At 50.6% G+C, this 18,305-nt stretch overlaps 4 protein-coding genes and 1 long non-coding RNA gene across 13 annotated transcripts in view; 2 read left to right on the top strand and 3 right to left on the bottom strand.

The window, feature by feature from the left end:
• Positions 1 to 1,828, bottom strand: part of SLC7A7 (solute carrier family 7 member 7) — a 31,793-nt gene extending 29,965 nt beyond the window's left edge. The window contains exon 1 of the mRNA XM_037017548.2: positions 1,808 to 1,828. The gene's annotated coding sequence lies outside the window, so the exon portion shown is untranslated. The remainder of the gene's footprint in view (positions 1 to 1,807) is intronic.
• A 4,000-nt stretch (positions 1,829 to 5,828) lies between these two features.
• Positions 5,829 to 18,305, bottom strand: part of LOC108400007 (uncharacterized) — a 27,880-nt gene continuing 15,403 nt past the window's right edge. For 2 of the 5 annotated variants that reach the window (XR_012120606.1, XM_037017542.2), the window contains exons 2-3: positions 8,041 to 8,111; positions 5,829 to 7,093 (exon numbers count right to left, since the gene is read on the bottom strand). Coding sequence is in view for 4 of the 5 variants with exons in the window: in XM_037017542.2 (XP_036873437.1) it covers positions 8,043 to 8,111 (69 nt within the window). In the remaining variant the exon portion in view is untranslated. Of the gene's footprint in view, positions 8,112 to 18,305 lie in introns of all 5 variants that reach the window. The other 3 variants (XM_037017543.2, XM_037017541.2, XM_073211532.1) reach the window with 3 other exon arrangements.
• MRPL52 (mitochondrial ribosomal protein L52) lies at positions 6,199 to 9,506 on the top strand. Of its 4 annotated transcripts, none has more exons than XM_017665163.3 (5): positions 6,206 to 6,298; positions 6,404 to 6,464; positions 6,558 to 6,625; positions 8,522 to 8,586; positions 8,945 to 9,506. In XM_017665163.3, the coding sequence occupies exons 1-5, from the start codon at positions 6,271 to 6,273 to the stop codon at positions 9,095 to 9,097; spliced, it is 375 nt and encodes a 124-aa protein (XP_017520652.2). In that variant the 5' UTR covers positions 6,206 to 6,270; the 3' UTR covers positions 9,098 to 9,506. The 4 variants fall into 4 exon arrangements, with proteins under 4 accessions (XP_073067634.1, XP_017520652.2, XP_017520653.2 ...); XM_017665164.3 differs by having other exon boundaries at positions 6,215 to 6,298; positions 6,407 to 6,464; XM_073211533.1 differs by lacking the exon at positions 8,522 to 8,586 and having other exon boundaries at positions 6,199 to 6,298.
• The window catches only part of MMP14 (matrix metallopeptidase 14), a 9,717-nt gene continuing 2,455 nt past the window's right edge, over positions 11,044 to 18,305 (top strand). The window contains exons 1-8 of one of the 2 annotated variants that reach the window (XM_017665162.3): positions 11,044 to 11,367; positions 15,144 to 15,292; positions 15,528 to 15,650; positions 16,014 to 16,321; positions 16,806 to 16,967; positions 17,260 to 17,420; positions 17,594 to 17,732; positions 17,851 to 18,001. In XM_017665162.3, coding sequence (XP_017520651.1) covers positions 11,263 to 11,367; positions 15,144 to 15,292; positions 15,528 to 15,650; positions 16,014 to 16,321; positions 16,806 to 16,967; positions 17,260 to 17,420; positions 17,594 to 17,732; positions 17,851 to 18,001 — 1,298 coding nt within the window. In that variant the 5' untranslated portion in view covers positions 11,044 to 11,262. Of the gene's footprint in view, positions 11,368 to 15,143; positions 15,293 to 15,527; positions 15,651 to 16,013; positions 16,322 to 16,805; positions 16,972 to 17,259; positions 17,421 to 17,593; positions 17,733 to 17,850; positions 18,002 to 18,305 lie in introns of both variants that reach the window. The other variant, XM_073211527.1, reaches the window with a different exon arrangement.
• Positions 11,795 to 14,199, bottom strand: LOC140843113 (uncharacterized). Its single transcript, XR_012120610.1, has 2 exons — positions 13,208 to 14,199; positions 11,795 to 12,487 (listed from the first exon to the last, which is right to left on the bottom strand). It is a non-coding gene; the product is annotated as an uncharacterized lncRNA (long non-coding RNA).

Raw genomic sequence — 18,305 nt, 5'->3', positions numbered from 1 at the left:
CTAATGAGGGAATCAGATCCTCATGTAGAGCAATGGAACTCTTCAGGCCCATCTCTAGAGTCTCAGTGCCATTTCAGCCCCTAGAGAAGGCAAAGCATGCCAAGCACCTGAACACTAAGAAAGCCCACTCACAGCTCAGGTGCCCAATTTGTTCAGGTGTTCACAGGTTCAGGTATTCCAGCCAAAGGGGCCAGAACAAGCCCTGGCACTCTAGACAGGCTAATGAGTTGTCACCCCTTCAAATAAAGATTAAATATATCGGCTGAATATTTACTTAGCAGAGATGGGGGATTACCAGTTTTCTCAGAATAAGAACTTTAAACTTCATCCTTTCTATTCAAAATTAGAGCTTATTACATGAATTTGTTACATGCGACTTTCTAAAGCAATTTCTTGGTAAGCACATCAAGCCTTTTAAAATGTAGACAACTGTATAAATCTTTCTCGGAGAGTGGCACTTCAGAGTGCCTGGTGCATCATCAGAATTCCAGCTGTGACTGCTGCCTTTAGGCAACTACTAGCTGGGTGCAACTTGTATCCGGACCTGCATGATGCAAAATTATTCTAGAGACAGGTGGCCCAGGTAGGCAGTCGTCAAGGAGTCTATCAGTGGATGGGAGTCAACTTACAGTTCACCAAGAGAAACAAATAGAAATCAGAGTTCACTGGCACCCAATGTCTGAATTACTATGAGGGTAATTTAGTGCCCTTTTAGACCCAGGCTGCTGCCCAGCTGTCCTGTTCCTCCCATTCTAGGATCAGGTCCAGGTTGTAAATGAGGTAAGTCCTATGAAGACAGCCCTAAAGCTGCCCTGCTCTCTCTCACTCCCCTCCAGCCACACTGGCCTCCTAGCTGTTGCCACACAAGCAGCATGCTCCCAATTCAAAGCCTTTGCTGTTGCCATTCCTTCTACCTGAAACATTCTTCCCTGTGACACTGTCCATTCCTTCATTCACTCCATTCAGGTCTATGCTTAAACACCACCCTATCCAGGCTTTCCCTGAGGAGTCTCTGAAAGAGCAACTTCGTCCCTCTGTCAGTCTCCATCCCGTCACCATGCTGAACACAAAGAAAGCCCACTCAGAGCTCAGATGCCCTCACTTTTCTTCCAAAGCACTCACTGTCACCTGAGGTTTATTTGTAGATTTGTCCTCTCCTCTCCCCACTAGAATGCCAGCACCACCAGAGCTTTTATTCACCCTATATCCTCAGGGCAGGGCACCTAGAGCCAGTCAGGAAATGTTTGCTAGACGAATAAATGAATGAACGAACAGTGCTGTTCCTCCTAGACTGATTTCCCTGCAGGCTGGGCTCCAGTAATGTCCTTGAACTCGCCCTTCCGGCCTACCTATGCAACTCTGCTTTGGCTCCTAACCAAGGAGTATTTTGAAGTCTTTACTCTTTTTGGTAGTATTGAGTTAGAGAGGGAGAGTGGGAGGGTAGGAGGGTAAAATTTTACTGGGAAGCCTAGTCTGGTTTGAAATGGACTTTATGTTTCATTAATGGGAAAACAAAAACAAAACGGCCCGCATCTAATGCGCTTTCCCCGGATCCGGGAAGCTTTTGGTTGCTGTCCCACACCTGGGTTCAGGTGACGGGCTAGGTGCAGCGGAAGCTCAGTGCGACGGCCCGAAAGGGTAAAAACGCAGAGAAGGCGAGCGCTCAGGTTCACGTAAAAACAGACGCGTTCAAGAGTGGAACCGGAACCCTTTAGGCGTCAACTCTTCCTAGAACCCGCCCTCCAGCTCACCTCTCCACAGCCCGTACAGCCCCCTCCGCCCCAGCCCAGCCCGCGGTCGCGCTCACCTTTGCCCCCTTCTCCCACACCCCCACTCGGCCTCGGCTCTCCCCGGCCCGGGCTTCACGTTGTCCCTGCCGTTTGCTTTTTAGTTCCCTCTCTCGTGCTCGCCCTCTGGGCCCCGGGTTCTGTGCTTGCGGCCCTAAGATCTCGCCTTACCAAACAGCGATCTAGCTCTCACCTAGGGGACGAGGGCCCCACCCGGCGTCCCTTCCGTTCCCTCTACCTGGCCAAACAGTCCCCGCCCCCTCCCCGGGATCCAGGAAGGGCCGGAGGGTTATGGTGGGTGTAGACAAAGGTTTGAGAACGGAGCAGCCCCACAACCCACTCCCCTGCCCTCTCCTCGCTCAGGCACAGTTCGCTGCCCTGGGAAATGAAAATGACCGCGGCTACCGGCTACCCTTGGACGCGTCCTCCGCCCCAGCAATGCTTAGCTTCCTCTTCCCTCCCTCCCAATCCAGCTCGAGCTGGCTGCCCGACGGGGGTCTGGGCGAGGGCCCTGAACCCTGGCAACCCCGCCTCCAGTCCCGAGACTTTCAACTGACACTCGGAAGGGCCTCTGGACTGCATAGCCCCGCCGCCAGGGAAGGGGGTCTCCCGGAAGGGCGTTTCAGCTCCCCGCCCCCTCGGGGAAGCCGTTTCATCAACTTCCAGATCCCGAAGTGGTCTCTTCCAGGCTGCGAAGGTGTCGGGCAATAGAGCCGCCGCCAGGAGGCAGCACTTAACAAAAAATGCCGCGCTGAGGGTGCCCCGAAGCTGGGATCCCCAAAGCACTTTGTGGATTCTAAAGAATCTTAGCAGCAGCGTGGACCCAACAAGAGAGAGTTGCTGGGCTAGTTCAAGAAAAGTGATCTGGAAATGTTTCACCACGTTTTAATGCTAAAAGATAACTTGTAAACAATACAATGTACTTTTGTGTACCTTTTGAATAATCCAGCTTTGGCCATTGCCACTCTGCAGAGATTCATAGAGACCCACCACCTTCGAGACCGGTCTGGTGGAAAGACACACAGCTTTAACAGACTTCCCAGCTGGCAGGCAAGACAAAAAAAGTATAGCTCAGGGTTATAATAAACCCATTATCTAACACAGAATTTAGCCAGGACTGATTTAGTAGGAATTTGACAGCCATGGAAAAATTAAAGGAATGTGTTACAATAAATTATGTAAGTAATAAGGAAATAATACTGAAAGCAAAGTATTGTGTGAGAGCAGTTTATAGCTTTCAGTTCCCACACTTGTAGCACGTGACACTGATTTGATTGTTGAGCTGTCTCAAGGAGGACGATAATGAAGGAATGTGAAATAAGACACTTCCCAAATCAAATCTTTTACTCTTCTTCAACCTTAGAATTTAGTAACAAGCATGCAAAAAGGGGAAGAGGCTGCAAAATGAGATGGAATTGGCCACCCCAAACCAGCTTCACTTACATTTTCCCCAATGTCATTATTCATCACAAGGGTTAAAAAAGCACCTAATTACCCAGAGCAGAATACAAAAATTACTCTGTACAGGTCTGACAGAAGGATATTCAAATAACATACTGGACAAAAATATGAGTAGATAATAAACTATTAAAGCTAAATACAGGCCACAATGCCATGGAGAAGCATAAGGGTTTAAGTAAGTGAAGAAAGATGTGAAGCTCAGATACCTGATGCTTCGCATTGTTCTTAACTCTAGCCTTTGTTAGATGAAGTCCAGAAGTTGAAAGACATCGAGTTTAGGATGACGAAGCCACCTTTCTGTGTCTTATGAGTCTGAAGTCATTGAGGAAAGCTGTTCATGTACCAGACCCCCTCCCCTGCATGTTTTCCATGAGGTTTCTGAGAATGCTGCTGCAGTTAGATGTCAGCACTAATGTTCTCTTTCTCTCTCAAAATCCTAATCCATATTTCCTGCGATTTACAACCCATGAGTTGTCCCCCTGCCACATCACACTAACCATGTCAAAGCCTGAACTTGTCTTCCTTCCAAAGACCTTTCCCCTCCCACATCACCCAGTTTTCCTGATCAAACTTCCCATCCTGCCGCCAGAGCCCAGGGCTTATTGCCTGTGTTCACTTCTGCATATGGAATTCATATTGTCCACACTATTTGTTTATCTTAATGCATGTGCCCTTTTTATGATCTTTTTCAAACCCTAATATGTGAGCTACTAGGAATGTTGCTGGTTCAATTCCTTTATATAGTGTTGGTGGTAGTGCCAGCCAGTCATCTTTCCTGTCAGTCTTGAATGTTGGTTGGCATTGGGGTTATTTTTCTAGCCCTGAGTTTCCAGTACTAGATTCCCCACTATAAACTATGTAATGGGATTCCAGTGCTGTCTACTTCAGCTATCTTAGAACCAGCTAGACACATGGAACCAGGCTTGGAAAAGGTGTCATTAAATCACAACTGTAAAACAATAAATCCAAAGCCACATTTTGGTTCAATTTCCTGACCTCGAAAAATTACAAGCAATCTGTCCATTGATTGCTTCCTGGACTGTCTTATCTACTTCATTGGTTCATTATGAAAATTACATGAAATCATTTATATCGAAGTGAAAATAAAGTGTATGAATTAAGATGGTAATGGTTCTCTATTGTCATATTTTCCTTGCTTAGTTTTTTTTGGGTCCATCTATTGGCATATAGCCAAGGTTCTTTTGTTCCCATCCCTTCCCCTGGTTCAGCTCTAGCCTATACCATTCTTACTGTTACTGGAACAGCTGCTTTTTCTTCTTAAGCCAGGATCCACCCTTCCCCTCTTTCAAAGCACAGCTCAGAGCCACCTCCTGTGGAAAAACTTCCCAGTCTTCCAGAAGGAAATGATAAACTTCCAGATAGGTCATTACGCCACCCTTTCAGGTTCCCCTAGTCAGCATGCGTTTAAGTGTCTAGCCTAGCACACAGTAGTGGGCATTTCTGTAGGAGCTTCACTATTTACAAAGCACTTTTGCTTACATCATCATTCTTGAGATGTCCCCACAAATTTGATATAGTAAGCTTTTTTTTTAATGAAGAAATTAAGGACAAATGACTTCCTCATGGCAAGTGATTAAAAAGAGGGAAACAGTTGAAGATGTGGTCATGCCACTTACTAGTACAGTAGTCCCCCATTACCCATGCGGGATACATTTCAAGACCCCCACTGGATGCCTGAAACCACGGATAGTACCAAACCCTATATATGCTGGTTTTTCCTATACAGACGTACCTATGATAAAGTTTGATTTATAAATTTGAGCTGGTTAGGTGAGGGTTTTTTTTATTCCTTGTTGGTTTAGAACCTTGATTTTTATACGAATAAAATCGTTCTTGTACTGGTAAAATAAAATTACTTGCCTCTCAACCCCGACCCCAGAAAGATATATTCAGAAATCCAGCCTATTCCATTAAATGTTAGGGGGGAAAAAAAGATAAAAAATCAATTAGGAAAAATTAAGAGATTAACAACTATAATAATAAAACAACAATTACAACAACATACTATAATAAAAGTTATGTGCATGCGGTCTACCTCAAAATCTTACTATATTCACCCTTCTTGTGATGAGATGAAGTGAATGACATAGGTATTGTGATCTAGCATTAGGCTACTACTGACCTGACAATAGTGAGGAGGATCATCTTGTTTCCGGAGGGCAGTTGACCACCGTGGGTAGCTATGGAAAGCAAAACCCTGGATAAGGCAGGGAATACTGTACTAACCTCACAAGGTTGTTGCAAGGATTGTATTAGACAACGTGTGACGGTAGTTCTTATGAAAACTGAATCAGACCTCAATACCTCCTATTCAAGAAAACCCTGACAGCCTACTCTAGGTCAAGTTCCCATTATGTGCTCACAACAGGTGCTTCTCTTGCCAGCACTCTTCTCAGCGGTAATATTACAGTAATATGTATGATGATTTTATTGTCTTCTCTCTCTACACTGAGCTCTATCAGAATAGTGATGTCTGTTTTGCCCTCCATATTATCTCCTGCCCCTAATACAATGTGTGTCACCCAAAAGTTCAATTTTGTTGGAGAAATGCATGATAACTGAAATCCAAATTTTTTTATTCACTCTAGATTTGACTCTTAGGCTGGAACAAAAAGGTTACAGTGATGCGGGGGAAGACAGAACAGAGGTAATGCGGGTGTTACTCCTGAAATAAAAGGCTAAATTTTAAAGGACTAAAGAACGCTGCACAGAGATCGTGGAACTTGAGCCTGGGAGGACACCACTGCCAGAGAAGGTAACCACCACTGAGGATACACAGGCAAAACGACCGTTCTTGCCTAAAACACCCAGGTCGCGGGCAAAACGACCGCTCTTGCTTGAAACACCCAAATCGCAGTTCTGTCGCTCTCTTCCGTACGATGACCCAAGATGGCGGTGCCCATGGTTGAAAACCAGATTCAAGATGGCGGCTTCCGGCTTCCCCCGCAGCGTCGCGCGTCCTCACCGAGGCCACGCCCACTTCCGGCTTCTCGTCCCTGGCATGGCTGTATTAGGTTGTCTCCTCTCTAGTAAGTAGGTGTAGGGTCGGTGGGCTCGGGGGCCCGTGGCGCCGCGCCCAGGACCCCTGAGGTGGCCCATGGCCTCTCTCCCAACCCTCTGTCCTGTTTTCCCAGCAGGTGTCCGAAGGCTGCACTGCAGCGCGGCGTCCCTGGCCGGCGGCCAGTGGCGACTCCAGTGAGTGCCAGCCTCGGGGGGAAAAGGGGAGCTAGAAGCTGGGCAGTTTTCCAGCTAGAAGCTGTCTTCACCGGATTGTTTTTCCCCACCCAGGCAGGGTCTGGCTGCCAACCCCTCCGGCTACGGGCCTCTTTCGGAGCTCCCAGACTGGTCTTACGCGGGTGAGCGGTGACCGGACAGTTAACTCTACTAGGAGGTTTTCATCCCGAGGGAACGCCCCTGAATGGAGCTGGGTGGTGTCAAGGCGGGGCGGAGAGGGGTGCGTCAGAGTGGACCGCGTATAAAACTTCGGAGCTGGGGAGGAAGAAGCCCTATTTATTTTGTAAATTAATTTACGCCTATGGAAACTAAAGCTAGACAGCATCTCCTTGGCTTGTGGGGATAATCAGAAGGTAATTGTAACTGGGGGCACCTCCGGGGAAGGAGTGACAAGACTTTTACGTTTCTAAAAGGGGGACGGTTTTTTGAAAGTTAGGAAGAACCACCCTTCTGTGTGGCGAGTACATTATTGAGAATTTGTTACCAAATGCAGTGAGAACTCTTTGAAAGGCTCCTAAATGAGCGTCTCAGAGAGAGGGGTAGAAGGGTAAGGATTGAGGATGGTGGACTCCCTCAGAAAAGCCTCTTCCCTTAAAAAAGAAAAGAAAATAGATATTAGTACTAAAGGGAGGGATCTTGGAAAACTTGAATCCGTTCCCCATTCTCCATATGGAACTCGAGTTTACAGGTGGGAAAATTGGGGCCCACAGAAGTGAACTGCCTGTGATTACACAGCTAGGTAATAGCAAGCCAGGACTAGAACTGGACAGAGGGCCAGCCCCCACCTTAAACAGCTCAGAGACCTGAGTATTAATACTTTATCGCATTCTGTAGGAGTATGATCTTGCTTAATCCAATCCTTGGTGTCTGAGGAAAATAGTAAAGATTTTTTCTACTCATTATTTACTATAGAAACTCCTTGAAGTAGTGTGGAATATTGGCAAGACTCTGGAATAGAGCCTTAATCCAGGCTTCTCTACTTGCTAACTTTGTGGTCTGGGACATGTTACTTAATTTTATATCTCAGTTTCCACATCTATAAAAGAGGAATACCTATCTCACATGGTGCTTGTAATGATAAAGTGAAATAACCATTGTAAAGCACCTGGCCATACACAATATTGGCTCCCCTTCCTAATAAATCATATCTCTTACCTGTCTTGCCTGCAAACTTTTGGGCAGAGTTATCACTCTTTCAGTCTTTGTACAAAGTAAGTGTCTAAGTGTCCTTTCTCTTCAACTTTATTATAAACTACTTCAGTTCAGATAATGCATCTTTTCAGCAAGTCACCTGATAGTTATGGAATTTTTATGTGCCTGCACTGTACATAATAACTGAAATATGGAGATACAGTCCCTGATTCCAAGGAATTTCAAGTCTAAATGGGAAAACAAAGCATGGACATTTTAAAAATTAAATAAAACTTCAGTGCTCTGCCCCTTTCCAGAAGGATATGAGATGGCTAAATGAGGCTAAAAACAATAGTACAATAAACATCCCAAGGCAAATAGATGAATATTAAATGGTCATACGCACTTTCAGAAGAGAGAGCTGGCCAACTTGAAGTTAGAGAAGAGTTTCTGAGACAAGCAGGGCTTGAGGTGGGCCTAAGGATGAGAATTGGGCCAGAAGGAAAGGAAAAGAGGGCATTTCGTTATGGAGTGAGATGGAATTTAGCAAAGACTCAGGGGCCAGTAGAACAGTGGTCAGACTGCTTGAGTAGAGGGTTTCTGAGGAAAAAACAGGAGATTCAGCATTGTAGAGGACTTTGACTTCCAGGCTTAATGAGAGGTAAGTGAAATAGAGTAGGAACATGCCTAGGAACTTAGTCTTGGTGGTTCTGGCATACATCACTCTTGAAGATGCGGGACATGTTTTAGGAGAATGAAGCTACAGAGGGTGTGAAATGGAAGAGAGGAACTAGAGATTGGTTCTTCCTGCATTCCTATCACAATGCTTTCACAAGGTGCTGCAAGCCATCTCTAATACTTTCCTTTTCTCTCACTTTTATCTGTAGATGGCCGCCCTGCACCTCCTATGAAGGGCCAGCTTCGAAGAAAAGTCCAAAGGGAGAAGTTTGCAGTGAGTGGTTAGAGCCCCATCAAGGGAAACCTATGTATAATTGGAAGGAAAAAATGTAAATTGTAATTTGTCTTGAGCTGTGTTGGTACCTAAGCTAACATTACCTTTCATCTCATACCAGGTTTTTAATAGTACTGGGAGAAGGGAGGACTAGAATGGGGTCCTTCTAGGGCAGAAACCAGCTGTAGACATTCTGCCATACATTTTGCTGCCTTCCTCCTGCTTCCCAGCCCAGGACCTGATCCTGCCCCTTCACAGTCAGCAGTGTCATTTTCCAGCTGAAACGTCTGACTTTGATCTGTCAGTGAAAGGATATATGGTGCAGAGCTCAAGCCCCAGATGTTATCCTGTGTTTCAGAGACGAGTTGTACTGCTGTCACAGGAAATGGATGCTGGATTACAGGCATGGCAGCTCAGGCAGCAGGAGAAGTTTCAGGAAGAAGAAAGGAAACAGAATAATGCTCTTAAATCCAAAGGGGCTCTGCTGCGGAACCCACTACAACATCAGTAAAAAGCATCTCCTGTCTTCCTTCCCCAGCCTCTCTCTGGCTTTACTTTCACCTAGATGCCTCATCCCAGGCAGAAGTGAGCCTTTATGTTCCCCATCTGTCTTCAGAGCAAAAGAGCTTGGATACCAGGAAGAACAGGCTATAAAATAAGATCACTGCTTGGAAGGGCTGGCTCATTGCCCTCACCTCTGGCTCCATTCCAGTTTAGCAGCATCTCACTCTGGGATATTTACCTGCTCCTCTGCAGGCCATGGAACACCCAACTGTGAGCAGTATCTGCCCTGCAAACATGGAAAGAGGCAGCAGTTTCCCTGGATTTAGCCAGGCATTCAAGCCTTGAACAGTCCTAACAGCCCATGCACAGCTCAGACTGTGTGTACATTTAATAAATGTTTTGATTTTTTAAAAAGGCTTCCCAATTTGAGATCCATTTCTTGGGCAGCAACTGGTATCAGTTTTCCTAAACTTAAGATACTCGGCCCAAAGAGGATATCCCCACCGGGAAGGCAGACATGGGAAGAGCCAAACTTGGGTGTTGGATATTCTGCTAAAATGTGGGCTCCTGAGGTTACTGTGGTTCTGACTGAATTCCAGAGGTTGGTTGGAGAGAGGTCTGTACCTCCCCACTGCAATTTGTATAGGGAAACCCTGGAGGTGCACAGTACAAATAGTCACTGTGGGATAGGTATCTAATATCCACTCTTTACTTCCTACAGACCCATAAACTGCCCGGGGTGCGGGGGAAACCTTTCAGTTAATTGATAATGGCTTCTCTCATGGGTTCTGGAAGAAGAGGCTCTTGGCTCCCTTTACGATACAGAGCATGGACTTACATTCTCTTCGGTGATAGTTCTTAGATCTCTAGACAATTTCTAGAGCTTCTTACCTGACCGCATTTCTGTCCAGCCTCCTTTATTCCTTCCCTTGCTATATTTCTCTACCTTCTTCCCCCTACTCCTCCTCCTCCTCTCGCTGACCAGTGCAATTCTTGGATCTTAGATTTCGCTGATGGTCGAGTTTTCTGTCTCCCACACTTTTCCTGCCTCTGTGGTGCTGATTTTCTAGCTCTAGTTCTCAGCTTCTTATCTGTCTCCCTTTCCCACTAGAATGCTTTAGTGCTCCCTCCCCTTCTCTGCTTACCTCCACCTTTTGTTCTGAATAGTCCCTGAAGGAGAATTTACTCTTTAAGGAATTGCGTTCTTTCCCAGTGTAGAGGAGGAATGAAACCTGAAGTCCTAACTCCCAATCTCTCTTTTAGAATCATTTCACCAAACCTTATCAGCCTTTTCCCAGATTCCATGGCCTTGCAGGCCTTTCCTCCCCAGCCAGTTCTGATTAAAGGAGCAGCCAGACCACAAATACCAATCATAAAGGGAATACATTTGTCCTCCAAGGACAGGACTCCCATATTCAGTGTGGCTGTGGGACTTGTTGGCGGGTGGCTGGATTTTGTTACTGTTGCAGGCGTCTTTGGCCGGGTGGGATGGAGGAGGTCGTAAAGAATAAAGGATGAAATTTTCAATTTGGTTGAGCCACAGGTCCCAGCAAAGAACCCCCCAACCCACCTCTCAATGACATGAAGGACCCACCACCACCATCTGAGGCTCTGAGCCTGTTCTCCCTTAGCCACTGGGCCTCTCAATGCTTCCCACTCTGAGGTGAGGTAACGCTAAATACCAAAGGAATCAAGCCACCCAAATATGCTTTGGGGGAGAGAGTCTCCCACATACCGTCCCAGGGGTTCCCATGCAGCACCCCCCCCCCCACCCCCGCCCTCGGCTATGGCCTCAACCCCTGCAGATGGCAGCCTCCACCGCAGAAAGACAACTTAGGGATTTTTTTTTTTTTTTTTAAACAACCACGTCCGCACAGAGAAAGGAGGGCTTTGGGGCGGGGGCGGAGGAGCGGCTGTGGGAGAAGGGAGGGACCAGAGGAGAGGGCTCGAGATCCAGTTCGCCGACTAAGCAGAAGAAATCGACGGAAAAGGGGACGAGCGAAGGGGCGCTTGCAGGAACAATCCCCTCCTTCCTAAGCGTACAGCGCTCTAGGAATCCAAATTCAGTGGCCACCGAAGACAAAGGAGCCCCAAGGGAGTGGCGGAGCGACCCCAGGGCTCGGGTCCCGCCGCGGAGCCCGCACGGCCCGGCTACCCGGACGGCCGCGGACCATGCCTCCCGCCCCGCCGCCCTCGCGCAGCCTGCTGCTCCTCCTGCTCTCGCTCGCCGCAGCGCTCACGTCCCTCAGCTCGGCCCAAAGCAGCTTCAGCCCCGAAGTAAGTGAGCTCCGCCGGCCCCGGCCGGAGTCGCGCCTGCCGAGGAGGCGAGCCCGGGGGTCTCCCGGAGGACAGCCCCCATGCGGAGAGGAGGGCTCTAGGGGCTCCGCTGCTCCGGCCTACGGGATCCCGCCCCCTGGCCTTCGCTCCTCATCTCCAAACTTCCCAGTCCAACTTTTGCCTCCTCCACCCGCCGCCCCCCACCCGCCGCCGACTCTCTTTCCCATCTCCTTAGAAGATAACATATCTGAGGCCCACCACCACCCCGTACCACAGTTCCCTTGGGCTGAGCTCAGCTTTGGAACCAGTTGGGAGCCTGATAAATACTTGGACTCCGCACAGACCCCGCGCTGTCCTGGTTTCTTGTCATGGGCCAGTTTGTTGTCTCCAACTTCCCGGCTCTCCAGCGCTCTCCCGCCCGCGCACGCCGACGCCGGGGCTGCAGGGCGGGCTCGGTGGACCGCGCGGCAGCACCAGGGCCCCACGCTGGGGCGCCGCTGCGGCCTCCCGGGCGGCCCCGGCCCTCCGCGGCAAGGTGCGGTCGCGGGTGGACGGCAGAGCGGCCCGGCCCCCGCCTCCCCGACGGGAGCCTTCTGTGCCCGCGCGTACGCACACACAAAGCTTTCCTTGTGAGCCGGAGGCTCGGCCCGACCTCCGCGGCGCCTTTAGGCTCTGGACGTTGTTTTCTGTTAATTACTTTTATGTGTTAATTGCAGGGAGACTGGGCGTCGCACAGGGGAGTGGGGAAAGAGACTGGCCCAGGGTCCCCGCACATGTCGCGACTGACTCGAGCGCCCCCCACCCATTCCCCAACGCTGGCCCACGGGGCCGGCAGGAAGCCGCGTGGGAGTTGTCTGAGGAAGTTTTTCCTCACTCGCGCTCTTTTATTTTGGGGTGAAGGTGGGAGACGGATTTGATCAGCTGCCTTTTTCGAGCCATCCCAACCCACTCAGCCGGGCAAGGGCCTGGGTGTGGTCAAGGGCCTGGGTGCGGTAGGGAGGGGCCAGGAAGGGTCCCAGGAGGGGGAGGGGATCTGGATTTGGCTTCCTCCCGCTTGGTCCCACCCCCGAAGGAAACATCTCCAGAAAGAACACGCCCTCTGTCCTCAAGGCATCTGAAGCTGAAAGAAAAAGTGAGGTGCAGGGACTAGGGGTGACCAGGGAGAAAGAAAATCTGGCCTGGGGCCAAGCCTCACGGTCCAAGAGGAGGAGGAGGCATCCTCTTTCCAGGCATGGGGTCTGAGGCCTACAAGGAGCAATCCCAACAAAAGCAGCCCTGGACATCTGGGTGCTGTCTACTGCCAACTTTGCTGCCCTGCCTGCCTTCTCGCCCCTGCCTCACTAGATCCCCTAGGGGAGGGGTGGCAGCCCGGCTCTGTTTAAAGTGGGTCATGGGCAGTCCTGGTGCCAGAACCACCCTTTGCTTTCTGGGCCATGATTGGGTGGGAGGCACTGGTAGGGAAGAGGAGGCCCAGAGGCTGGGATCCAGTGCCTGCTGGAGAGCCAGAGATACTCCCCACCCTCCATAGGACTTCAGGGCCAGAGGTAGGTGGGGTTCCTTTGCCTTTTCCTTAGGGGAATACCTTGCACCACACAGTTTTCAAGACAAAGCCAGCCGATTCAGTTCTTTGACCCAACATAGTTGCTCCCTCTCCAAGCCAATCTGGAGGGAGAGCTGGGGTGGCCTAGGCCTCAGGCAGCCTGGTCCCTCCCACCAGGCCTCCAGAGTCCTGCACCAACTCCAGGACAGCCCTCTCCTCCTGTAGGCCTGTCTGGCACTTGGCCCTTCCCCCATCCAGCCGCAGACACAAGAGTCCTCTCTTCTGTGGTTCCCAACTCACCTCATAGACTTCTCTGTTGTGGTTCTTGCTTTGCTCAGTGCCTAGGACTGTGAGGAGAGAGATGGAGTACTTCCTTTCCAGACCTGTAGCTCTTTTGATGCCAGGGCAGTCCCTCTCTGGACTGAGTCTCCATTTTTCTCAATTGCTCATGGGATGGAGGTTGTGGATCTGAATATTTAGATCAGCCTGCTTTCTTGAAAACTCTGGGAGAAAGATTTATCCCAGAGCTCCTGGATGGTGAATCTCCCCTCCTCTCTGCTATTCTCCATTCCCCCATCCTGCCTGGGAGGATTCCCTTCAGCTTTGCTCCCTGAGGGTTGAGGGGGGGCCTGACCTCAGTCCTCCTGACTTGTCACTCCAGGAGTAGACCACTCCCATCCTTCCCCAAAGCTGAAGCAGCTGCTCCTCATTCAGGGGTCATAAGCCTGCAGCGTGTGTACCTTCCAGGGGAGGCTAAGGGCAAAGGGAGTTTCATGCATACTTGGGCACAGGCCACAGCAGGCCTCCCGTAGGCACTTAGCTGTGGCATCAGCCAGCACAGGTCAGGACAAGCCGACCGCACCTAGGAAGAGCAGCCCAATACTGGAGCACTGTTCTGCTCTCCTCTGGTATGCCAAAGGTTAAACCTCTCTCCCTCTTCTACCCCTGAGGAGGGGCTCTCAGAGCCAGGGTGGTGCTAGGGTTGTTCTGGCCAGGCTTGTTGGCTGGGAAAAGGCTGAGTTGTTTACATCTCATGCTCTACCTCCCATCAGCCTTGGGGGATCACTTCCCAAACCATGTTGCAATTCTTGCCCCTGCGGGCTCCAGTCCCTGTCAGCTGCTCCTGAATCACCCCTAGCCCCAATGCAGGAGCGCTGCTCCACCACCAGGACCTAGACCTGGAAGGGCCACATGGAGATCCATCTGAATGACCTGGAATAGGAAATGCGGCACCCAACAGCAGCCTCTACCCCTTTGCACTCCAAGCTCCCATCCCAGGCAACCTGCATCTCCCTCTGGTCTCCTTAAGGCAAAGCTAGAGCAAGGACCAGAGCTGTCTGGGTGGTATCTCCACTGGAGAATCATTTTCATCTTCACATTCATATTTCGTATGTAATGGCTCATTTTAATTTTCAGGCCAGGAAAATATTCCATTACAATAAAGGCTGACTTCTTCCTTGACAGGACTTTGCAGTGGGTATACCTTTCAAACACCAATAACCTGACTTGACTTGAAGGCAATATGCCAGGCTTTATATTATGAACAATCTGCAACATACCAAAATAAAATACCACCAGCAACTTTCCACCACAACTACTATCTCCCACTCCCTCTACTGAGAACCTAAAATGGGCCTTTAGGTCCCAAGCCCTAGGTTAGATGCTTGAATGGATGGGGATAGTGGCAGGATTGTGGCTCTGTGGCTAGGTCACACCCCCACCACCTCCAGAGGCCCCAGCATCCCCTCTCAACAGCCAGCCTCACCCCTAGCTCCTTTTCTGCCCTCCTTTCTAAAAATATCTCAGCCGTGAGGGGCCTAGAGGCATGGCATCCCTGTCCTAGGAGGGGCCTCATGCCCACCAGAAGTAAAGTGCCCTCCACACACACATGCTCAGGTAGGACATGCTACATTTACAAAAATACCGATACAGAGGACAAAAGTGCTAGAAGGAATCTCAGCCTGAGAAAACAACCTAGGACTAAATTAAACCACCTGGGCTCCCATCCTCAAGAGAACTACAGCCGAAGTCCAGAGCTGTTTGAGTCCAGCCCCAAGAGGACAGGCCATCCTGGGACCTGGGCCAGAGTTTGGGTCTAGCCTAGGAGTTCCTCCAGACTCACTACCAGAGCCAGGCTGGGAACTCATTGCCATTTCCTCCCAAGCCAGATACCATGAGGAGGCAGAGGCTCCCCTTGGGCCAGGTGGAGATGTTCCAAGCATTCCTTCCCCTACAGGCCTGGCTGCAGCAATATGGCTACCTGCCCCCTGGGGACCTGCGTACCCACACACAGCGCTCACCCCAGTCACTCTCAGCTGCCATCGCTGCCATGCAGAGGTTCTATGGTCTGCGAGTGACAGGCAAGGCTGATGCAGACACCATGAAGTAAGTGCTAGACCCTGGCAGGAACTCTGCCTAGTGCCCACTGATGTAACACTGAGCCCCAGAGAGGTTCTACCTAAATGCCTGACTCCTGCCCACATGTGGATCCTGACCCTCTCCTATTCACCCTGACCTCATAATCATGACCCTCCCCACCACTACACTGGGGCCAGACATTCCCCCTCTCCTTGAAGACTTTTCTCTTGAAGCTATCCTGACCGCAGTACTCACACCCCAGGGCTATGAGACGCCCCCGCTGTGGTGTTCCAGACAAGTTTGGGGCTGAGATCAAGGCCAATGTTCGAAGGAAGCGCTATGCCATCCAGGGCCTCAAATGGCAGCACAGTGAGATCACTTTCTGGTGAGTGTAACAGGCAAGTAGCCTTCCTGATGTCTGACCTACCCTGTTAGTTGTGCTTACAGAGCCTCAGAGGCCTCCTGTCCTGCTCAGTCACCTCTGTCCCTGGGAAGCGTACTTGGGAGTGGGGAGGAAAATGGCTATAATTCTGGGGAGAGGTGCAGCCTGCAGTGGGTAGGGGTACACACCAGGGACAGAAAGCCAAAGCCTGAGGGTGCCTGGAGCACACCATTTTTGGGGCAGAGGCATTGTGAGGCACGGTCAGGCAGGCAGTTCATTCAGACCTGGGAGAGAGCAGGGAAGGAGAATTTTGTCCCTTGTTATCCTAACCCACCCCTATCCTCTCCCCATGTGGCTGGACCTCAGCATCCAGAATTACACCCCCAAGGTGGGTGAGTATGCCACATTTGAGGCCATTCGCAAGGCATTCCGAGTGTGGGAGAGTGCCACACCACTGCGCTTCCGAGAGGTCCCCTATGCCTACATCCGCGAGGGCCGTGAGAAGCAGGCCGACATCATGATCTTCTTTGCTGAGGGCTTCCATGGTGACAGCACACCTTTTGATGGCGAGGGTGGCTTCCTGGCACACGCCTACTTCCCAGGCCCCAACATTGGAGGAGACACCCACTTTGACTCTGCTGAGCCCTGGACTGTCCGGAATGAGGATCTAAATGGTGAGCGAGGTAGCCCGGGCACTCTTATTCCAAGGAGAGTCAACGATCATTTGTGGGGGCTTCTCCTGTCTCCTCTCAAATACTCAAACCCCAAAATCCCAGGGCTCTGAGGATTGCAAATACCTACCAGTCTGATGTCTATGGAGAAAGCACAAATGCTGTTTTGAGCTATGTGCATCTGCTCCCTTCTCACCCCACAGTTGACAAAGCATCCACTTTTCTAGGCAAATGTCATCTCCAGCTACTGGGGGGAACTGAGGCTTACGGAGGGATTCAGCTTTTCTTAACACAAGTCTACCTAGGATTGGGATCCAACCCCAGAGCACTGTCTCACCTCTACCCAGAAGAGCTTGCTGACTGGCTCTGTGGCCTTTTGGGTGGAAAACATGGCAGGCAGGCTTGGATGTGAAACTGAAGCCCCGGGTGGGGCAACCGGGAGTCCAGAGGTGACCCAAACTGCGGCATTACCATCCTGTCCCTCCAGGGAATGACATCTTCCTGGTGGCTGTGCATGAGCTGGGCCATGCCCTGGGCCTTGAGCATTCCAATGACCCCTCGGCCATTATGGCGCCCTTTTACCAGTGGATGGACACAGAGAACTTTGTGCTGCCTGATGATGACCGCCGGGGCATCCAGCAACTTTATGGCAAGTAATAGATGCCCACATCTGCTCCTTTCTGTCTGCTGCTTCTCCCCTCCGGTGCATTCTCTGGCCTGTGAGTGTGCGTTTCTTCCCCTCACCCGTGCCCATCCCCAGCCTGATCCTGCCTCTGTCCATTCCCACTTTTGATTCTGGCTTTTCTGTTCTTGCCCAGCCTACTGCTCAGCCTCCCCCAAAGGTCTGTCCACACTTTCCCAAGGGTGTGGTCTGCTCACATATCTGTCCTTTCTTCTGTCTTTGACAAAGTCTAAAGTGGCCCTTTGTTCTCTGCCCCCAGGGAGTGAGTCAGGGTCTCCCACCAAGATGCCCCCTCAACCCAGGACGACATCCAGGCCTTCGGTGCCTGACAAGCCCAAAAACCCCACCTATGGGCCCAACATCTGTGATGGGAACTTTGACACCGTGGCCATGCTCCGAGGGGAGATGTTTGTCTTTAAGGTGAGAGGAAGAAGTGGGCTGGTTTGGGAACAAAAGAGCTGTATGATTGGGAGGCTGCGTGGAAATAGCAGGGGGGTAAAAAATAAGCGGAGGCAGCAGGGGAGTTTTGGAGAAGGACCCAGAGGACTGAGCTACAGGACATAACAGACTCCCCCCAACCAACTGCCTTCCAGGAACGCTGGTTCTGGCGGGTGAGGAATAACCAAGTGATGGATGGCTACCCAATGCCCATCGGCCAGTTCTGGCGGGGCCTGCCTGCGTCCGTCAACACTGCCTACGAGAGGAAAGATGGCAAGTTTGTCTTCTTCAAAGGTAACCAGGCATGCCACCTTAGTCTTTGGGTATTTTTGGGAGCAGATTCCACATGACTCCTTCAAACATCCAAGAGTCCAAGTGGAACCCAAATCCTGCCCTTCTCTCTCCACCGCAGGAGATAAGCACTGGGTGTTTGATGAAGCTTCCCTGGAACCTGGCTACCCCAAGCACATTAAGGAGCTGGGCCGAGGACTACCTACTGACAAAATAGATGCTGCTCTCTTCTGGATGCCCAATGGAAAGACCTACTTTTTCCGGGGAAACAAGTAAGACTTTAACCCCTGGGCCCCAGACCTGCCTCCTCAGACACCACCACCAGGCTGCCTCAACTCTAGAGACTCACTTTACTCCTGGGATATTTCCCTAGAGAAGGAGCTGGCTGTGCCTCTGCTGTTGCCTGTCAAGAGGCAGCCTCCATTAGGTGCTGGCTGAATGGGACATGACCCGGTCACCATTTCAGACCTGGTCATTTGGCACCTCCTGCCCCCAGCACCATACCTCCGCCTCAGCAGCCAGGCACTGTCATTAAGGGCTGCTGGTGGCTCCTTGTAGCCTGGGCCCTCCCACCCA

The sequence above is a fragment of the Manis javanica genome, chromosome 8 (genome assembly GCF_040802235.1).
Source record: "Manis javanica isolate MJ-LG chromosome 8, MJ_LKY, whole genome shotgun sequence".
Classification (NCBI taxonomy): Eukaryota; Metazoa; Chordata; class Mammalia; order Pholidota; family Manidae; genus Manis; species Manis javanica.
This window is presented reverse-complemented; position numbering and strand designations above follow the sequence as displayed.